Source organism: Sinocyclocheilus rhinocerous, unplaced genomic scaffold, assembly GCF_001515625.1.
Source record: "Sinocyclocheilus rhinocerous isolate Xijiao unplaced genomic scaffold, SAMN03320098_v1.1 scaffold993, whole genome shotgun sequence".
Classification (NCBI taxonomy): domain Eukaryota; kingdom Metazoa; phylum Chordata; class Actinopteri; order Cypriniformes; family Cyprinidae; genus Sinocyclocheilus; species Sinocyclocheilus rhinocerous.
In genome coordinates, this window is record NW_015639771.1 from 1,691,642 (window position 1) to 1,714,317 (window position 22,676).

General features: G+C 36.4%; 2 protein-coding genes across 2 annotated transcripts in view; both read right to left on the reverse strand.

Annotated features, from left to right (window-relative positions):
* Positions 1–10,297, reverse strand: part of LOC107751743 (nesprin-3-like) — a 37,447-nt gene extending 27,150 nt beyond the window's left edge. Inside the window, exons 1-5 of the mRNA XM_016567505.1 lie at positions 10,176–10,297; positions 7,508–7,666; positions 6,985–7,157; positions 6,320–6,629; positions 5,757–5,912 (exon numbers count right to left, since the gene is read on the reverse strand). Of these exons, the coding sequence (XP_016422991.1) occupies positions 5,757–5,912; positions 6,320–6,629; positions 6,985–7,157; positions 7,508–7,651 (783 nt within the window). The 5' untranslated portion in view covers positions 7,652–7,666; positions 10,176–10,297. The remainder of the gene's footprint in view (positions 1–5,756; positions 5,913–6,319; positions 6,630–6,984; positions 7,158–7,507; positions 7,667–10,175) is intronic.
* A 1,715-nt stretch (positions 10,298–12,012) lies between these two features.
* LOC107751744 (gamma-aminobutyric acid receptor subunit rho-2-like) overlaps positions 12,013–22,676 on the reverse strand; it is a 17,260-nt gene continuing 6,596 nt past the window's right edge. Inside the window, exons 3-8 of the mRNA XM_016567506.1 lie at positions 18,135–18,358; positions 16,478–16,560; positions 16,241–16,381; positions 15,273–15,425; positions 14,957–15,168; positions 12,013–13,845 (exon numbers count right to left, since the gene is read on the reverse strand). Coding sequence (XP_016422992.1) covers positions 13,534–13,845; positions 14,957–15,168; positions 15,273–15,425; positions 16,241–16,381; positions 16,478–16,560; positions 18,135–18,358 — 1,125 coding nt within the window. The 3' untranslated portion in view covers positions 12,013–13,533. The remainder of the gene's footprint in view (positions 13,846–14,956; positions 15,169–15,272; positions 15,426–16,240; positions 16,382–16,477; positions 16,561–18,134; positions 18,359–22,676) is intronic.

The window sequence follows — 22,676 nt, forward strand, 5'->3', positions numbered from 1 at the left end:
GGTGAGTAATTAATGACAGAATTTTCATTTTTGGGTGAACTAACCCTTTAAGGCTGCACCAGACAGCCTTGTCTGTAAGCAGACTTCTCACCGCCCTGGATGAGGCTGATGACTGAGCTTGACAGAGGGGTTTTTAGAGGTGCAGTCATTTGTATACAGGGAGAAGAGCAGTGGGGAGAGCAAGGGTCCAGTGATGTTCTTCAGGTAGGCCAAGACCAGTCTCTCAAACTTCATGACCACAGACGTGAGAGCGACAGGTCTGTAATCATTAAGTCTAGTGATTTAGTTTTTTTTGGGGACCGGAATGATAGTGGGGCATTTAAAGCAGCAGGGAACTTCACACTGCTCCAGAGATCTGTTAGGATCTGTGTGAAAATGGGGGCCAGTTGGTCAGCACAGACTTTTAGACAGGCAGGTGAAACACCGTCTGGGCCTGAAGCTTTCCTAGTCTTCTGTTTTCTGAAGACCCGGTTCACATCCTCTACACATACCTTAAGCGCAGGTTGAATGGTAGGAGAGGGAGGGAGAGGGGTTGCAGGGGGGGTAGGTGGATGTGTAAAGTGCAGATCAGAGCGGGTGTGGGGTGTGAGACTGGGCTTTTCGAATTGGCAGTAAAAGACATTCAGATCGTCAGCCAGTTCTTGATTCTCCACAGACTGCGGGGGTGGTGTCTTGTACTTGGTGATGTTCCTCAGGCCTGTTCAGACTGTCGCCGGTTCGTTGGCTGAAAACAGTTTTTTCAGCTTTTCAGAGCAGCTTTTTTTGCCACTCTGATATCTTTTGTTAGTCTGTTCCTGGCATGGTTATACGAGATTTTATCCCCACTTCTGTAAGCATCCTCTTTGGCGTGACAAAGTTTCCCAGTAAACCATGGTTTATCATTATTGAATGATAAGAATGTCCTCACAGAAATTGATGTATGACGTTAGTTAGATCATTAGTCCATCTTTTTACAGTCCTTATTACAGGTTTAGCTGATTTCAGTTTCTGCCTGTAGGACGATATAAGATGAACTAGACAGTGATCAGAGAGCCCCAAAGCTGCCGTGGGACAGAGTGATATGCATCCTTTATTGTGGTGTAGCAGTGGTCCAATATATTACTGTCTCTGGTAGGACATGTAACATGCTGTCTGTATTTTGGCAGTTCACAGGAGAGATTTGCATTATTAAAATCCCCAAGAATGATTAAAAGAGTCTGGGTACCGTTGCTGAACAGCTGGAAGCCCGGCAGATGTAACGTGTTATCTGGAATAGCTTCACTTAGCCAGGTTTCAGTGAAGCACAATGCAGTAGATTTTGAAAAGTCCTTGTTTGAGGAGAAGTAGTTCATCCGTTTTGTTAGGAAGGGATTGGAGATTCGCTAGACGGATACTAGGAAGCGCTGTTCAGAAGTCGCGTTCACGGAGCTTAACCGACATGCTTCCCTCGTTTCCGTCTGAGTGTGCATTTGAATAGGACCGCTGCCCCTCAGAGTAGAACATCCAACAAAGTGTCTGAATAATCAAAAAACGGAAAAATTTTGTCTGGTGTGTGTTGCCTTATGTCCAGTAGTTCGTGTCTGGTAAAACTGATAGTAAAAGAATGACTAAACACAGAACAAACAAACAAACAAAAACAGCAAAAAAATTGAAGAGCTCCACACCGAGGCAGCCATATGCGGCGCCATCAATTGCAACTGTTCACGTCTTTGTCAAACTCTGACCATTGTCATATAAAAATACATGCAAAATGGCCGCATAATCAACAGTGAAAGTCACGTCAAGTTTATCTGTATAGCAATTTTCAAACTACACATGGTTTCAAAGCAGTTTTACAGAAAAATAAATTCCTTAATACCCCAGTGTTCAAGTTAAACACGACTGTGGTAAAAAATGCATAGGATAGAGACAATCAGAGAGGATAGCTTGACAAATTTTATTACAGCTGATTTTATTCTTCTTTAATATGGAATGATAGATTAATTAATAGATGAAGAAAAAGTGATACAGTACCTTCCTGTCAACAACAAAGTCATGGAACCTTTTTAGCGTGTTAAGCATTGCTATGGAAACAAAAATGAGTCCAAGGATGTGAACATCTCAGAGTGGAGTTGTTAGATCATAGTTTTATTAATTCTGATGAGACCATTCAACCCTCTACATACACCTTGGCAATGGAATCACCATTGGCTAGTAAATTATATATATATATATATATTATATATGGGGGGGAGGGGGGTGACGAGTTATGAATGAATGAAACGCCTTAGAAATGGTGTCTCTTCCGCGGCTCGGTACGCTTTCAACTCGGTTTTTTTTTGTCTCGAGTAAGACACTGTATGACATTCACGTTACATGATTTTACTGATTTTTACGTAGAAAGGGCGACAGCGCACGCATTAAAAGAAACGACATAAGCGGTTTTCATAACCACTGGCCAAATTCAAAAACGAAACTAAAATTAAATCATCTTTGAGAGCAAGGGGGCCCCCTGGTGTTTCGGAGGCCCTACGCAGCTTGCGTACTTTGCGTATAGGGAGGATCGGCTCTGAGTTCCGCCTACTACCAAAGGAAGCGAAATTAGCTACTGCTTGTTCTTAAAGGCTAAATAATAGACTACTTGCAATGAGCCTCGTGATGCACTTCCGTGCTGTATTATTCCGTGCTGTATTTATTATTTTGAAATAATACAGCTCAGTTATATCCGGTTATGTATATTTTCAATGTGCTGTAATCACTGACTTTAAGCGGCTATTAAAATGAGAGACTGCGGGATGATTTCAAAAATCAGATATTTTCAGAGACAGAAGAAGAGATATTCTGATGATTACTGTGTGCAGAGTTTTCCAAACTTAACGGAATGTGAAATTTTTATCTAACATAAGCCGATCTTAGACAGCAGTGGCTGGTAAACATACGTGATTGTTTCACCACAGGGTGTCAGTGCTCTTAACTAATAGCTAGGGCTGAGCGGTATATCGAGTTTGTACGATATATAGATATTTTTGTTATAAGCAATTCGATATGAGGCAATACCGTTTATATCGATATACAGTAGTTTGATACGAGCGCATCTCAAAATATAGCTGAGGACACAGACTGAGCTGCTGCGGAGAAAGTGCATAATCCAATTTGTTCTAAACATGTGACAAGCTTCATATTGAGGCCTTTAAAAACTGGTAAGACATAGTTTATAATTTTGTTTCGCATATTAGTTTGAGCGGCTCGGCCTGTCATATGCTCTGACAGAAAGGCTGTGTGTGCCACTGACAGAGACATAGGCTACTCGTGCTGTTTAATGTTTTTGAGATGTGCTGTCTTCCTGAATGCATAACATACATTTCACAGGTATATTCTCCATCTGTAAATGTTAGAAAGCCATAGAAATATTTCAATTTTTTTGTCAGAACAGAAGTGCATGAGACTTCTGCTTTGGGATTCTCCGCTAAACTTCACAGACTTCAGTGAACGAGTGCCGCCGCACGCATGCGCGCCAAACAGACGGAGCTCAATTAAATAAGAGCACAATAATTCTGACTAAAATATACATTTTGCTGAAATATTTGTAGTTGGTAAAGTGACTGTAATGGGGTAATCAAAATAGCCTAACACAACTCTGTGTTTTTGTTCTCATTTATTTTCATTTTCAGTTTAGTGAATTTAACTTCCGCTTTAAAAGCCTTATTTTCGTTTTTAGATCGCAATGTAACAATGTTAGAATGAAATGTGATTTTAACCCTTTTTTGCACATAATGTATTAAATATGTTAGTCACTATTCTGTGTCATTTTTCACTGTATGTAATGCCAAAATATGAATAGTCAAAGTAGTCGCACTGTCAATGCGTTACTGTTTAAAATTAATTAAATGTTACCGCACATTCATTCAGCCATTGGAATAAGAGCACCAACGCACAAAAGCAATACTGCTCTTATGAAAATTAGCCATTGTTTTACAGGTGCATCTCAATAAATTAGAATGTCAATATATATATATATATATTAAATGCAGATTTTTTTAAATACAAATACAAATCGAAAATACAGAGATATATACCGTATATTGCAAATCGGCTAAAAAATACAGAGATATTAATTTTTGCCCATATCGCCCAGCCCTACTAATAGCTATGCTGCAGTGTGTGTGAGATCGGATGAATACAATCAGAACGAACCTTTATTTATCTGTATTAAATATGTTAGTCACTATTCTGTGTCATTTTTCACTGTATGTAATGCCAAAATATGAATAGTCAAAGTAGTCGCACTGTCAATGCGTTACTGTTTAAAATTAATCTACAAATAAAACCAAAAATTTGCAATTGTAATTATACCATAGTAACCACAAATTAACCCGGGTTTTACCACACTAACCATAGTTTAACCATGGTATTTGTAGTAAAATTGTGGTTATACAAATGGTAATCCACAAAAAAACTTACTACACTTATACTATAGTAAAACCATGGTTTCGTAAGTGTGTTTATCAGCCAAATTCATTTAAAACTGTAAATTCAACAGGTATGAAATATGATCAGTAAGAGAAAAATACTGTTAATGAGAAGACAAGCGCTGGACTAGGCAGGTTAGTGGGGAAATTTATTTATAATTCAAAATGCACATTTGGAAGGGAACTATATTTATAGGAACATTTCAGCAGGTTGAAGATAATTCATGTTAACGCAGAGAATATATTAATTGTTCTTAAAAAATTGCCAGCCCTAAAACTTAGTAATAATCTGCTTTCTCATGAGAAACTGTCTGTATGTAAGTGCGCTAAACGCTGACCGGAAACTCCCGAGCTGTACTAAGTAGAACGTGAAAGTAGTTGTGCAAGTAGTCCATTCCCGAGCTGTACTAAGTAGAACGTGAAAGTAGTTGTGCAAGTAGTCCATTCCAAATTAACTCCACTGTTTTGACAGAAAATACAACAAAGAATATAATTCACCTGTAGCGCGTCAATTCTATGTGGTAAGTAAGACTGTTTTGCTGTCCCTCTCTTTGCATGTATGAGAGAAACACTGAGCGCTCTCAGCTAAGCTACAGCTAGTCGGGCGCCTTCACACTAGAGTTTATGATGCGTCAAATACACTGCGCATCTATTGAGAATAATTTAAATATTGAGCTTTAAAGATAGAGAGTGAAACTCTCAAGGGTGCAGTGTTCAAAATGAGTGAAGGCAAGTGTTAAACTTATAGGTAGCCTCTACCTCAAAAACTGGTGAATGAAATCTAACAATTTATTAGCCAATGGCTAACGATAGACATTACTTTGTCGCCTAGCATGGAAATTTAGTCGCATATGCGAGTGATTTACTCGCATTGTAGAGGGTTGCGGTATTAAACACAAACTGGAGTATATTACAGTACAATATATATATAGTATTATGTTAGTATATAAGTATTAATATAAGGTATTTATATTACTTTATTACCTTGCCAGGTACTTAACACCGAATTGGTGTTTACTCATCATTATTAATATTTACTAACAATCATGACATCACAAAACATTTTAGACTGAGTCATTTTTACATCTGAAGTTGCAATACATGTTTTAATTAACTGAGGTTCTGCAAGTTACATCACTTTTACGTAATACTAGACATAGTAATCAGATTTTTCTTATGAACCCTTTAATATACTAGTGAAGTGAAAATGAGGCCGCAAATTAGCAAGTGCTAAACTTGCTGGAATGACTTCTCCACAGTTTGACTTCCAAAAATTTTCCCAGTTGACCATTCTGACCTCCCCTCCCCCAAATAAGTAGGTCATTGTACCTGCAGGGCTTTCAGCCTATTTTGTGTCGTATCCTCCATGTCGCTGAAACGGCTGACTTCTTCTGTTTTAGACATCAGCCAGCTTTGAAACTTATCAATGCAACTTTGGTACTGCTGGTGCTCCTCTGCTATTTTTTGTGCCAATGTTAATCTTTCCTGCATGTATAAAAAAAAAAAAGAAAAAAAAAAGGTCATATCTCTGACATAGTACTATTTTCAATTTGATGATCTTAATTAATTCTGCAGCGGAGAACTGAAGAACAACGGTAACTTATTGAGACTAGATTTTTTTGAATGACTTTCATGAGTAAGTGCAAAAAAATTAGAAGATAGAAGATTAAAAGACTGTTTTGACTTATTTAACATGCTGAACAACCTTATAAAACATTAACAATACAATACAGCTTGAAAGGTTTTCAAATTCTTTAAATGCAGCATTTTAGTGTAGAACAAAGGCATTACCTTAATACCCTCAAAACTAAAGCATTCTGAAATGACTCAACACACACATTTATTCTGGCTGTGTGGTTGTCAATGATAAGAAAAGAAAACTCAAGTTTTACCTGTGCTTGTTCTTGAATGCGGTTGTAAGCATCTTTAAGACCCTGCTGAGCCTTCTCATCTACACTAGGATCTTCAGTGCGGTTGAACAGGGCTGCAGCCTCATCCAGGAGCCTCTTCAGAAACTGAGCCTGGGATTGAATGTCACTGTGAAGGACCCGCAGATGATCCACCTGCCACAGCTTCTCTTTGAGACCCAGCTGCATCTCAAGCAGGGGCTCCAGAGCCCTGTGCATCTTCTCTATCCACATCCCAAACTCCTCATGGGCCTTCAAGTATTCACTCCAGTGCAGCCACACCCACTCGATACGACTGTCAGAGGGGCACAAAAATAATCAAATAAATAAATACATTTTCAGATATAAGAATACAAAGCATTTCCATGGTTCGGTCTGATTCTGATTGGTCAATCATTGCATTTTGTGGTCAAATAGTTTTGTATAATGATGGCTTAATCAATTAATATAAATAAAATATAACTGTCCTAGGCAAAGATTTTCATAGATAGATAGATAGATAGACAGATAAAGGTAAATGATCCAAAATTATTGTCAATTCCCCGCAATGGTTGTAGTAATATAGCGCTACAGTGATAACACAAATGTCATTATACGCAAATGCTTTTAATATAGTAATACATCTTTATACGTATGGACAAAGCCTGTACCTGTGACAATGAATGATGTAGGTTAACGTCTCCTCCCAAAGTGCTTTTATATCTTTGAGTTTCGAAAGAGTCTGATTCTTCATCTCTTCATCTCCATTTCGAAGCAGAGCTTCAGAAGCCACCAACACCCTGTCCATCTTCACATGGCCTTCGGGCTCTGAGCTATGAATTTTCTTTACAACATAGAAAAATCTTGCTTAATGGAAAATTTAAATTAATTAGACTTTAAATTAGGGCTGTGCAAATAATCGAATGCGATTTTCATGCGCATCTCGTCAGTAAAGCCGGTTCTGTGATTAGTAGTAAATCTCCAGCACATGCTTTCAGATGGAGTGCCATTTACTACACAGAGCCGTAGATCACTGACAAGCTACGCAAAATCGCGTTCATAATCGGCAATGAATCACCTGCGATTTTGAACGCGATTTTGCGTGGCTTGTATGAGATACATTTGAGAAACTAAGATGGTTCTATTTCAGTACCACTACGCCCTCAATAGGTCAAAGGTCAGGGAAGGTCTCACCTCTGTCTCTCGGAGCCTGACCTCCAGCGCTGATCTGGGTCCTTGGGTGTTATCATTTTGTTTAAGTTTCTCCTGGACGGCCTGCATCCAGGACAGGGCTTCCGCCAAACTTTCCCTGAACTCATGCTGCTCTTGCTGGGTCATTAGGTTAAGGCTGACCTAATGCAAAAACATAGGGACCACATTTGCTCAATTCCAAAACAGCTGTGAATTTAGAAAAGACAAGCCTTTACCACACATTCCTCTCATACACTTAAAGCAGATTCTTTTATCCAAAGTGTCTCTGGAGCTCAACTGGCAAATCCAAAGTACCTTTAAGGCAAGTCTGTTCACTGGTATCACCCTTGGCCAACTATTTACAGTCATGCAAGTGCAGCTCTGTCTACTTGAATGGTGACAAATCGAAATCTGGTCAAAATTATGTTTCTATAACATTTCAAATCTGGAAAATAGCTTGAATAACAACGGTATAATAAATTGTGTTTCTTTAGCTCTAAATCTGCCAAACATAAGTCATTTTCAGCCAGGTTGGCCAGCTAATGCACATGTATGTTCTGGAGTAAACAAACAGGTGATTGCCTCTTTTAACTAATAGGTGGGACTTTACATTTCTAAAGCTGCTATTTTGAGCACTGTGATGAACCCAAAAAAAAAGTGATGACTAGCATTACGATTTCTCCTATTTATATATACTACCATTCAAAAGTTTGGGGTTGGTAAGATTTACTTTTATTAAATTGTTTTAAATTGACAGCAAAGACATTTATAATCTTACAAAAGTTTTCTGTTTCAAATGAATTATGTTTTTTTTAACTTCCTATCAAATATTCATGGAAAAAATTACCACGGTTTTCATAAAAATATTAAGTAGCACAACTGTTTTCAACATTGATGATAATTTAAAAAGCACTAGAGCACTAAATGAGCATATTGATTTCTGAAGGATTAATTGATAACTGAAGACTGGCTGCTGAAAATTCAGCTTTACCATCACAGGAATAAATGACACTTTCATTTATATTAAAATAGTTATTTTAAATATACTGTTAAGCAAAGTCCGCTCAAATAACATGCCGACAGTACGTTTCTATGTAGTATACTTGTTCCTGTTTGCAATAGGGCTACTGTGCTGTAACATGGTGGGCAACGCTGGTAAAATGACGCTACCCTCTCGTTCACTGATCTGCTCCCCACTATGCTCTGCTCACATGCTCTGATAATCATAGCTTTGTAGGACTATGCATTAATTGGATAATTAGTCAAAAGAGAGAGAAAAAAAAAGAGTTATATCTTATTCAGTTGCATAAAACTGAATAAAAATAATATATTGCTATTTAATATTAATATATTTTCTGTCCAATTACATTGTGTTACTTTCAATAAAAGTGTGGTTATTTTATTGCCTTGTGTTTTTTTAATTCAGTATCATTCAAATTATTAAGTTAGAATGAATGAAAAAGTCTTACACAATTAATTTATATTATTTATTAAAACAATAAATAATTAATACAAAGCATTTTAGGTTTTGGCCAAGAATTTTTATTTCGGTGCATCCCTAGACAGTATCTTACCCTGTTGGAAGGAGATCCCATATTAGACGCTTTTATAGTAGTAACCACAAACTGTAGTAATTACGTGAATTTGGCAGGCTTGCTGTGCTCACAAACTGTGACAGTTCATGAATCACCCCTGGCAGCTGGTTTGAACCAAACACCTTTTGGTTACCAGCCAATATTAGTAACCACCAAACCACTCCACCTTACAGCACAATGATCCCGCCAAACCCTGCACACTGGCAATGGCAATGCTGCATAACTTTCTAAGGGGCATGAAACACAATTCCTTATGGCTACATATGTTCTTTCAAAACAAGAGACTGAATGAAAAGCAGAGCCAAATATGCCCCTTTTTATTCTTTACAGAGAGGGCGCCCTAAAAAGGATTACAAGCCACTTTCTTGCATGAGTCATATCTCCAACAGCATTCCCTTCACTGGCATTCCTATAACCCTTTTCATATGAAAATACACAAACAATACATCTGGAGAACACTGTAATCCCCTACTGCCATTGGTTTGGCCTTGACGGTTATGCAGTGTGTCAAAAATCCTTGAACAAAACATACAAGTAAAAAAATGTTATATTATTTATAATATTTTTATGCATTTTATATATATATATATATATATATATACCATATAATGATCAAATAAAGGGAAGTAACTTACACTGAACATCCAGGTCCAAAGGAAAATATAACGTTATGGCTTAAATTAAATATTATATTACATCTACTTACATCTCTTATCTGTCCAGTTTAACACGGTTAGAAACACAATCACGTCAAGTCCCAACCAAAACAACCCCACGCCCTCCTTTACACGATTATACGCTGATTTGCATACAGTTGAAGGTCTGTTCTCTGCCTGACTCTGTATATCATATAAATGCAACCTTAAAGAAACATATTTAGCGAAACAACAAAATATAGAGGATTACTGCCTCGAATGAAGCATGTAGACACAGTTAAGTACATTAAATCCCACCGTGTTGTACTTTATAAGCTGTAACGTTAAACTTTGTTCAAAAAGTAACAGCCCAGCAATGCAGCTACACAAAAATGACTGTGTACACAGACCTTAAACAATCGATAAAGTGGTCGTACTTACAGATATATGTGCATCTGATGCGAGTATTTATGATAATAAATTACCTTAAGTTGCTCCTCGAGCTACAAAGTTAAAGTGATCCGTCAGGAAGTCAATGCAGGCCTGTCAGTTGCTTGGGCTGGTCGAGGAGATCAGGCAGGCAGAAGCAGCGCATCCGCCGAGTCACTGATGAGAGCACGTGACCGCGCGCGCCAGAATAATTCAAAAATAGAGCGGGCTTTACTGACCGTTAGGGCGGGCGAATACATTTTTTTAATTGTGTTATGAAATTGTTAGTAATTAATAAAAAATAAATGTAATAAAAAACGAATTAATAAATTAACTCATAAATATCCCTCACCGATAAACCTCCCTCAGTACTGGGAGGTAAAATCGCAGAAATTGAGGAATTTTTGATTAGCCTTTTAAAAGTAAGAGTTTAACACACCTAATGTATGTTTTTCCCTGCATCACTCAGATACAACAATAAGGAATCAAGTATTATAAATACGCATATCTAGCACCTCACTGAATCTATTGAATCTACTGAACTCACCACAATTAAACAGAAAATCTTAGTGTTGATTAAAAAAAACATAATGTAAGTATCACACGAATAATGAAGTAGCTTCTTTGTTTTTATCAGCTTATTGAAATGAGGGAAATATGAATCCCAAACAATTTGGAAGAAAATTAGCACTTCTGAGTCACAGACTCCCTCAGGAATTTCAAACAGGTTATTAGAATAGCCTTTTTGATTTATGAATAAAAAAAATAAGGCTCGTGGATAACATTAGGCTAAATCTTCATTCCCGAGGGTACATGGTGAATTAGACTTCCAGGTTGGCCTACAAATTGATGTCACAAATGCACAGCTCAACTGTTAAAAATGATTAGTAAAATCTCACCAGAGCCTATCTGACCTTGTTGAACTCAAGAGTCGTTGAGAGAGAGTCAAATACGCATATCTAGCACCTCACTGAATCTATTGAATCTACTGAACTCACCACAATTAAACAGAAAATCTTAGTGTTGATTAAAAAAAACATAATCTGTAAGTATCACACGAATAATGAAGTAGCTTCTTTGTTTTTATCAGCTTATTGAAATGAGGGAAATATAAATCCCAAACAATTTGGAAGAAAATTAGCACTTCTGAGTCATAGACTCCCTCAGGAATTTCAAACAGGTTATTAGAATAGCCTTTTTGATTTATGAATAAAAAAAATAAGGCTCGTGGATAACATTAGGCTAAATCTTCATTCCCGAGGGTACATGGTGAATTAGACTTCCAGGTTGGCCTACAAATTGATGTCACAAATGCACAGCTCAACTGTTAAAAATGATTAGTAAAATCTCACCAGAGCCTATCTGACCTTGTTGAACTCAAGAGTCGTTGAGAGAGAGTCGCGACAACTCCATTCACTCCAATGGACCAGTTTTTTTTTTACAGCAGCGACGGATCGTGTTAGCTAATGCCATCAGCGCCGTAGAGATGCAGCAGAAGAGACAAAAAAAATTACATTCAGGATGAAGGCTAACTGTATTATTGCCTGATTTTTAAATGCTTTCATAAATATTCCATCGTGTTGACAAAAAGTAGGGACTCAGCTGTGAAACCTAAAAGAGATACTATATATTTTTAAATTAAATTCTGCCTTCTGTCAGGACACAGTAGTAATGATTTTTAAAAGGTGTATTCCTTATTTTCTTCACTTTAATATTTTAATATAATCTATTAAATTATAATCTAGGACAGGTCATTTCAACAGTGATAATGTAATGAAACAACAATAGCCTTCACCTGTATGCATCTGCACTGCATTTTAAAAATACAAAATATGTGTAGGTCTATATACATAATATATTTTACAAAGGTTTAATTAGTGCACCTTATTCTGGTCAACATTACATTCTTAACTTTTCAACAATTACAGAAACATCTTATGAAGTGGTACTGTTTTCATGATGATCTTTCAAATACGGTGTAAACATGAACTTCAAGCACATCATAGAGTTGTGTGTCAAGCACATCAGTTTTTTCATTTACAGTAAGAGGTATTTTAAAATTTTGCATGTGATGCCTGCATGTGCACTAAAATCATCCCGCCAAAATGAACCATCACCTTCAGTGTTTGATGTTGCACGCAAAGCAGCTTCAAATTGTATTCAAGACCATTGAATCACAAACTAAACTTTAGCCTGCACTGACTGCCCACATGAACAAGCTTTTTACTCAAATCATATAAGGTATCATGGCAAATTCAGGTTGTAGTATAACTGATATAAAATTGTATAATCAATAAAACTAACATGCATGAAGATGAGCCACAGTAAAGACATACAGATTTAGTTTGCATAAGAGATATAATGGTATCAAATACACTCACACACACACACACACACACACACACACACACACACATCCAAATAAACCTCAAACTGAAGGAAGATTCTTTCTTGTTACTGGTAATTACAATATATTAACATGAGTGAGTAATGAGTATGAGTAAACAAACTGCCTTGCGTAAATGAAATAAAACTGGACATCATTGTGCAGATAAGCAGACAGACTTAAAGGTGCACTAAATAATTTGTGAATGCATTACATTTTATTAACCACTGCCACTTTACATCAGAGCTGTTTAATTTCTTATTTCTGTTCTTTTTCATAGATTCTTTTTGTATGTTAACTTTAGGAACTTTGTTAAGTTGTGTCTTTAATATTTATATTGTATTTGGTTTGTTTTATGTCCGTTTTGTTTAATTTTGAAGAGCACATTGAGCACTGCAAAACTGTATAAATATATGCTATAAATAAATGAATATCTAAACTTATTGTTAAATTGCTTAAATTGCACAACACAGCTAGTCACGTGATCTCAACATAGCAGACCCTATGAGGGTGAAACCCACCTTATGCATTTACATCTGTATTTTATAGGCAAATGATATGACTGGATCTCATGTGAGTGTAAAACGTATTTGTTAAAACGAATAATTTTTTTAGCTATAAAACAGTGGAAAAAATGTATTAGTACACCTTTAAAAGAGAAGCTAACACCAGACTTTCTTGCTCTTTACATACTTAATAGTCCAATGATGCAAACATGAAGAGAAAACACATAAGCCCGTACAAAGTCTGATAAGTGTTTTACAGTTAATTTGTCATAAACCTGAAAAGGCCTATAAGAAGCACTCAACTGGCACAGACAACCCTCTTTCTCTCAGTCTTTTTGCGCATGAAAAGGGACAAAGGTAACTGTAATCTGGTCTCACATGAGCCAATGTTTGATGTGCATCAAAAAGTCAAGGATGGTTGTATAAAACCTCCATAAGTCCAAAAAAAGAGTAAAAGATGGATGTAGCTGGAGAACGATCAGCAATACACCGACCAGTAAATAATATTAAAAATTATATAGGCTCCCGGGAAGATCATGCGGGAGTACTTATCAATGGCATGCGTGTTCTGCATAATGCGTAAGGTGCGGATGCCCTTTTTCTTGGTGATGGTGGACTCGCTGCTCATTGACAGGTGGACCACCATGTGCTCCTGTTTCTCTGGCACCACATCCTCAGGAACCATGTGAGCTTCTGTGTAGCCAGCCAAGCTGTTGGTGTCAGCCTCACTGTAGGTCCCATCTAACATCATGGTCCTGGTGTGGGACATACCGCAGGTGCAGGGCAATGACTGGAACAGGTTGAGTTTGGCGCCCAGGGAGAACAGAGAACAAAGAGAAGAGATCATTAGCAAGGGCAAATTATCAGCTGGCATTATTTAGCTGATGGCTGACTATCTTATCAACATTACTCAACCCTTAATAGAGTGATGAGAGAAGGAGGGTGTTAAAACGCAATTTTTCTTTCCTGTGTTGATGTATATCCTGCTAATATACGAAATGGGGTTGGATATAGAGTGCAACAATTGGGGTCTAGAAGTAAAAATTAATTTTTTTTCTCCATAGAACTGACTTTTAACGATAATTCAGAAACTGTAAGCTATGAGGTTGTTAAATCGATTGGAATATGATTCTGTAGAGGCCAACAGCTTATATTATTTAAACTTATTTAAATAATCATGTTTAAAGTGGAATACCTGGTGGAAAAACTACATTAATCACGATTCTGACAAAAATCTCCACCAATCAAATCGAAACAAGCAAGTTGCGCCAAAATAACTCTTTAGCGCCCACCCATTTCCATGAAGTGCTGTGGATAGAGACATTCTTCTTACACTCTCAAACGATTTAAATATTTGTAGATAGATTTGATAGATTTTGTAATGTTGCGATTCACCTCCTAGCTGGTTGGCTTGGTTCAGGTCACATAACTCCTAAACAAAGACTTCTGAAAATCCATATGGGGAAAAAATTAATGGGAAAATACTTCCAAGGCCAGTGATAAAGTGAGCGGGCACTGTTGCACTCTATAGAGAAGTCATGTCTTTTTTTTGTAGTTTGTAATATTAAGCATGTATACAGTTCATCGTAGGCACATTTTCTGTATGCATAAAAATAAATTTAAAATATGCACTGTGTGAAATACAATATCCCACAGTGCAATGTGGTCGACATGACCTTCCATTCATGGATGAGTCGGAAGTAATATCCACACAATCTTTTGTGTTAGGCTATCTGATTGGAATAACAAGAGTTGCACATATGCAGGGTGGGAAAATGCCATGAGGTCATGACAAAGTAGTGGATTACAGTTGGAAAACACTGCATAATGCAAAACTGCATAATTGGAAAAAAAATAATTTTGGTGTGTATTGTTTATTTAACCAATTCAATTTTTTTTACCTGCTCTCTAACTGCTCGATCTCTGAGCTTACGCTCTCTCCTCTCCTGGACCGTGGTCAGATAGTTGACTGCTGCATACTCCAAGACGGACAGAAACACAAATACAAAACTGACCCACAGGTAAATGTCCACAGCTTTGATGTAGGAGACTCTGGGCATGGAGGCGTTCACCCCAGTGATGATGGTGGACATGGTGAGCACCGTGGTGATACCTTGATAAAATCAGCACATCCTGTTAAGATCTGCAGGTGCGTGACTTGACATAGGAAGTAACAACGACACCCGAGGCAAAAATGCCAATTTGTAATAATCTTACCTAATGAAACTCTGGCTGGAACAGCCCTGCGATCAATCCAGAACGACACCCATGACAACATAACCATAAGTGTGGCTGGGAAATAAGTCTGCAGCAGGAAGAAGAAGATGTGGCGGTGAAGCGTAAAGTTTATATACAGGCGGTTGTACCATCCTAAAGTGAGAAAGAGATAAAAATGCAGATGGAGTCAAATATAAACCTAGTGAACAATTTAGCCACACTTAAAAATTTAAATGAATGACATTTACACTACCATTCAAAAGTTTGGGGTTGATAAGATTTTTTAATGTTTTTGAAATAAGTGTCTCAAGGCTGCATTTATTTGACCAAATTATAATTTATAATAACTGTTTTCTGTTTTAAATTACCATTACTCCAGTCTCCAGTGTCTCATAATCCTTCAGAAATCATTTTAATATGCTGATTTGGTTCTCAAGAAACATTTCTTATTATTATCATCAATGTTAAAAACAGTTGTGCTACTCTGCATACTTCTTTTTAGAATTCTTTGATTAATTATTTTGAACTAGAAATCTTTTGTGACATTATAAATATCTTTAATGTATTAATATCTATCAAAAATCCTACTCACCCTAAACTTTTGAACGGTAGTATATTTTAAAGCAAGACAGCACAAGCACACTTTTCAAGCTAAATATTTCACAAAAATACATTTGTTAGACTGTAAATTATACAAATATTTACACATTGTCCAAAATTAGAACACATTGTGGTTGTTAAACACAATCTGATGAACCAGTGGCACCAGATGGTTAAATGTCACTGCAAAACCAGCTCAGAGAAGCCAAGTTAGTTCTGAGGAAAGCATCATATGCTTGCAGATGCCACTTGCTTTGATATTTAATGCAATAACATTCATACAAATTTAAGTGTGACTTAAGTGTCCAAATCCGTCTTGGGGCCACACTACTTGAAATAAATCAACTTGACAAATAATCCCCCAATACCTGTGCTGCTGTAGAAAGCCAGCCGAGAGGTAGTGTGAAACTTCTGAATGAGGAACTGAGAGAGAGAGATTTTGTCATCTATACTCAAAGACTCATCTCCACTTTTCCAGTACAGCATCAGATCCTCATCCGTGTAGGCGTCTAGAAAAGAAGGAACCATTTCAGGAAAAATTAACTTGGCAGAGTGGATTGAGCATGTGTCGCACTAAAAATAACACAAATTAATGATTCACTCACAGCTCTCCAACTCCAAAGTGCAGGTCTGTGAATCCAGCGGGAAACGGCTGAAGTCCATGTTGCAGGCTGCTGTAACCGTGACCCTGGGCACAAGAACCATGTATAACACGGATTAAAATACAGAAACCCACCGTCTTAGATCTTTATATTTCATCATATTCCTCACAGGCGCCTGCTTTATTCACTTTTCGAACCCAAAATCCATGGAATTTGCATATGCGGCTTCAAATGAAATTCTTCTATATACTCACCTTCATGTCCAAACTTGTATAACTTGTGGGGCTGGGCAATATGGGCAAAAATATTATCACAATATTTTTCCATATCATATGATATCGATATTTATCACAAATATTCATTTACAGTTAATGTTTACTAGACCTTGAAAATGAATGTAAACATAAGTTTACTTACCACAGAGTAAGCTAACTTTGAATTTAGGTCCCCATGAAATCAGTTTTATTTTCCCCTAAATTATCCCCCCCAATATTGGTTGTCCAATATTCATTAAAAATAATATTATTACTTTGAAAAGTACATTTTAGCACACAATAGTAATATACTTCTGTCATAATTTTCTGTGAGTTAAAGCTAACTTTTTTTTTGGCAGATTGTCACGATGATCTTGATTGTCGTGAGATTTGGTGTGTATTTGATGGTTGTTTTTCTCAAATGAAACCGTGAAAAGCTCTGGAAATTAAGTTCACATGGACTGTCCTCATATAGAGATGGCCGATGCTGAATATACAGTGAGCATCATGTGATAGGCTGTTAGATTAATCCATATCCATGTCCAAATCCATGTCCAGAGCTTACCAGCCCTACTTTCTTGCTTCTGTGAAATGCAAAAGTAGTTTTCTAGCAGAATGCCCAAGCTGCTCTTTTCCACACAATGGATGTAAAAGAGCAGCTTGGACATTCTGCTAAGCATCTCCTTTGGAGTTCCACAGAAAAGAGAAAGTCATATGGGCTTGGAATGACAGTAGCTTTGGTAAGAAAGCTCCTGCTAAGAATAAAAATGTAAATGTGATGTAAATGTGCTTAGTAATGCTAGTCAAGAAGGCATACTAGCGCCATTTACTGAATCAACACTTAGGCCGTTTCATTTTTCTCTCCGTATTTTTCTTCTCTGTTCTCTGTAGTGGTGTCCATCATTTGTCGTACAATGGAAATAATCTGGGCCAGTCCCATCAATAATGACACTTTCCCTGGAGCCAGAATAGTGTCTGAAATTTGACTTTGAACTCCGCACTAGCCCTCGATTATAGCCTGCACGCAGGTAGCTTGGCCTAATTTTTAACTCGCAGCACAAAAGACACAGCAAAAACATCACAGGCCAGAAGCGTCATTCTAATTTTAATACCGCAGCAATATGCAAATGCTTAAGCGACGTGCTTTTGTTTTCGAACCGCATTTAAACAAAACCACATTCAGTAGTTGAGTTGCTTGGAGGTGAAATGTAGTAACTGCTGAACACCTGAAAAAATATTAACTTTTTCTTACATTGTACAAACTAAACAGGAATTATAATAAGTATAAGTACATTTACATAAATACATTTAAACTCTGTACATATATACATAACTTACATTTAATTGGAATTATAATGGCTCACTTAAAAGTCAGAAATGCCGGTGTAGATAATCTGCTTTTTTACCTCAGGCTGTAAAGAACGTGACCATCAGGGAACACTCTCAGCATGATATTTTCTGTGGTGGTGTCATGAATAAAAGATCTTTTAGAATGGACGAAGAAGACGTCAGGAACCCAGATCTTCTTCACCAAGCGCCCGTCGAAAGTCATGCTTTTATTTGTGGTGCTGGCGAAAGACAAGCGCTCATCCTTCCAGTAGTGTCTCAGGTATAATGTCATAGTAAAGTCCTACACAGATGGAGGAAAAAAAGTATTTTCAAGAACGGTTTTTACAATATTTAGTTAAAGCGCTCATCCTTCCAGTAGTGTCTCAGGTATAATGTCATAGTAAAGTCCTACACAGATGGAGGAAAAAAAGTATTTTCAAGAACGGTTTTTACAATATTTAGTTAAAGCACAGTGATTTTTAAAGGAGGCTCTACCATTCTTGTTTTCTGAACTGTTCAAAAGTTTGGGTATGTTTTTTTTTTTTTTTTTTAAAGAAAGTAATACTTTTATTCAGCAAGGATGCATTCAATTGATCAAAAGTGACAGTAATTTATAATGTTACAAACATTTCTATTTCAAATAAATTATGTTCTTTTAAACATCCCTTTCTTCAAAGAATCCTGAAAAAACTCTATCACAGTTTCCACAAAAATATTAAAAAGCACTACCGTTTTCAACAGTGATAATAATAATAAGAAATGTTTCCTGAGCTCCAAATCAGCACATTAGAAAGATTTCTGAAGGATCATGTGACACTGAAGACTGAAGTACTGGCTGCTAAAAATTCAGCTTTACCATCACAGAAATGAATTACATCTGAAAATAAGTTCAAATAGAAAACAGGCATTTAAAATGTTACATTTTTTACTGTATTTCTATCAAATAATTGCAGCCTTGGTGAAAAAAACTTCTTTTGAAAAATCTTACTGACCCCAAACTTGAGAACAGTAGTGTATATTCGGGTTAATCTCATGAAAACCTGTCACATTTAACCCCAAAATCAGAAGAAAAAAAAAAGAAATAATATTTGGCATTAATAAAATAAAGGACCATTAGGATTTTTAGTATTGGGACATTATTCTCATGCCAAATAAACAAGCCTCTTACTGTGAGGTAAATAATATTTGATTCTCATGTATGTGATGTGAAAGATAAACATATGATTTTTAAGGAATAGTTCTACCAAAAATAAAAATTCTGTCATCATTTACTCATGTTGTTTGCTCATGTTTTGTTCATGCTCACCCTCAAGTTATTACAAACCTGTATGACTTTCTTTTTCCTTGGGACACAAAAGCAGACATTTGGAGACTGGATATGTCACAAAAATGAGACTAGAGCTTCTGTGTCCTTTTTGAAGCACCATAAAAGTGATTCATACGACTTGTGTGGAATATCCCAAATCTTCAGGGCAGGCCTCTGAAGGCAGAAGAACATAGCGCACAAGTCATAGGAACCACTTTTTCCTTTTGAAGCTTGAAAGCTATATTCCTTGTCATTGCAATCAAAAGAGTGACCACATTCTTCAGAAATTCTTCTTTTGTGATCCAAGGAAGGAAGTCTTTATGTTCGCAACAACATGAGGGTGAGTAAATGATGATATGAATAATATATAACATTGTTTTTTTCATCATAGTGATAAGAATGGGATTTTCTTTGCTTTACAGTAATGAGAATTGAGAGAAGGGGATATGATTGTCATAAATGTAATGCCCAAGGATAAAAACATTATGCTGGCTTTATTTTCTAAGCAAAATGTGGTTTCTTTCTTTTTATTTTGGGGTGAAATAAGACTATGTTCTTCAAAGGTTTTGTGAGATTCACTTATTTACTTTATAAATACAGGCAATGTACACACTGTAAAGTTCTGGGAGTGACAACTGTTTTTCGCTGCAGCAAGTACAAAACCAACTTCACATCTTTTCCTTACAACAATTCCTTAAGTCTTTTCTTTGCAGTTTGTTTAAATAGAACGTTGATGTAACTCTTGATCCTCCAAATGCCTCTCTAAATCGCTCAAGCAGATCATCCTTTCTCTATTCTTTCTTTTGGTTATATAACCATAAAATCTGATGTGGCCAGTAATTATATATGGTCAATAAAAAAACACAGTTTCTTTGTTGCATCGCACAAAGGCTTCTACCAAGAGGGAAATCCAAAACATGAGAATGGAATGCCAGAATGGGTGTCATATTCTGTTAAAACAGAAGTAAAAAGAAGATGCATGATCAAAGTTTCTACCATCAGAGCAGCTCTTTTTAGGAATACCCTTGTGGGATTTAGTAACTGCAAAACAGCCAGCAATAAATGGGCAAAAAGCTTTTACAATATTTAGTTAAAGCACAGTGATTTTTAAAGGAGGCTCTACCATTCTTGTTTTCTGAACTGTTCAAAAGTTTGGGTATGTTTTTTTTTTTTTTTTTAAAGAAAGTAATACTTTTATTCAGCAAGGATGCATTCAATTGATCAAAAGTGACAGTAATTTATAATGTTACAAACATTTCTATTTCAAATAAATTATGTTCTTTTAAACATCCCTTTCTTCAAAGAATCCTGAAAAAACTCTATCACAGTTTCCACAAAAATATTAAAAAGCACTACCGTTTTCAACAGTGATAATAATAATAAGAAATGTTTCCTGAGCTCCAAATCAGCACATTAGAAAGATTTCTGAAGGATCATGTGACACTGAAGACTGAAGTACTGGCTGCTAAAAATTCAGCTTTACCATCACAGAAATGAATTACATCTGAAAATAAGTTCAAATAGAAAACAGGCATTTAAAATGTTACATTTTTTACTGTATTTCTATCAAATAATTGCAGCCTTGGTGAAAAAAACTTCTTTTGAAAAATCTTACTGACCCCAAACTTGAGAACAGTAGTGTATATTCGGGTTAATCTCATGAAAACCTGTCACATTTAACCCCAAAATCAGAAGAAAAAAAAAAGAAATAATATTTGGCATTAATAAAATAAAGGACCATTAGGATTTTTAGTATTGGGACATTATTCTCATGCCAAATAAACAAGCCTCTTACTGTGAGGTAAATAATATTTGATTCTCATGTATGTGATGTGAAAGAAAAACATATGATTTTTAAGGAATAGTTCTACCAAAAATAAAAATTCTGTCATCATTTACTCATGTTGTTTGCTCATGTTTTGTTCATGCTCACCCTCAAGTTATTACAAACCTGTATGACTTTCTTTTTCCTTGGGACACAAAAGCAGACATTTGGAGACTGGATATGTCACAAAAATGAGACTAGAGCTTCTGTGTCCTTTTTGAAGCACCATAAAAGTGATTCATACGACTTGTGTGGAATATCCCAAATCTTCAGGGCAGGCCTCTGAAGGCAGAAGAACATAGCGCACAAGTCATAGGAACCACTTTTTCCTTTTGAAGCTTGAAAGCTATATTCCTTGTCATTGCAATCAAAAGAGTGACCACATTCTTCAGAAATTCTTCTTTTGTGATCCAAGGAAGGAAGTCTTTATGTTCGCAACAACATGAGGGTGAGTAAATGATGATATGAATAATATATAACATTGTTTTTTTCATCATAGTGATAAGAATGGGATTTTCTTTGCTTTACAGTAATGAGAATTGAGAGAAGGGGATATGATTGTCATAAATGTAATGCCCAAGGATAAAAACATTATGCTGGCTTTATTTTCTAAGCAAAATGTGGTTTCTTTCTTTTTATTTTGGGGTGAAATAAGACTATGTTCTTCAAAGGTTTTGTGAGATTCACTTATTTACTTTATAAATACAGGCAATGTACACACTGTAAAGTTCTGGGAGTGACAACTGTTTTTCGCTGCAGCAAGTACAAAACCAACTTCACATCTTTTCCTTACAACAATTCCTTAAGTCTTTTCTTTGCAGTTTGTTTAAATAGAACGTTGATGTAACTCTTGATCCTCCAAATGCCTCTCTAAATCGCTCAAGCAGATCATCCTTTCTCTATTCTTTCTTTTGGTTATATAACCATAAAATCTGATGTGGCCAGTAATTATATATGGTCAATAAAAAAACACAGTTTCTTTGTTGCATCGCACAAAGGCTTCTACCAAGAGGGAAATCCAAAACATGAGAATGGAATGCCAGAATGGGTGTCATATTCTGTTAAAACAGAAGTAAAAAGAAGATGCATGATCAAAGTTTCTACCATCAGAGCAGCTCTTTTTAGGAATACCCTTGTGGGATTTAGTAACTGCAAAACAGCCAGCAATAAATGGGCAAAAAGCAAGAGAATTAAGCCTCGTTCACACCAAGAACGATAACTATAAAGATAACTATAAAGATAGCAATATTAGCGTGCAGCGAACGATATCGTGTGTTTATTCTAAGCGCACGCTAGTCTGCCGCTTTAAATTCTCGAGCTCGTTACAGCAGGATGGATTCTGATTGGCTGTCAATTTTTTATCGTTCATCAGCTGGGAAAAAATCGTTTTGAAAGTGATTCCAACGATATCGTTTCTCTTTGTCTTTATCGTTGTATCGTTGTTTTATAGTTGTGGTGTGGACTCTGCTATTCTTTAATATTGAGAAC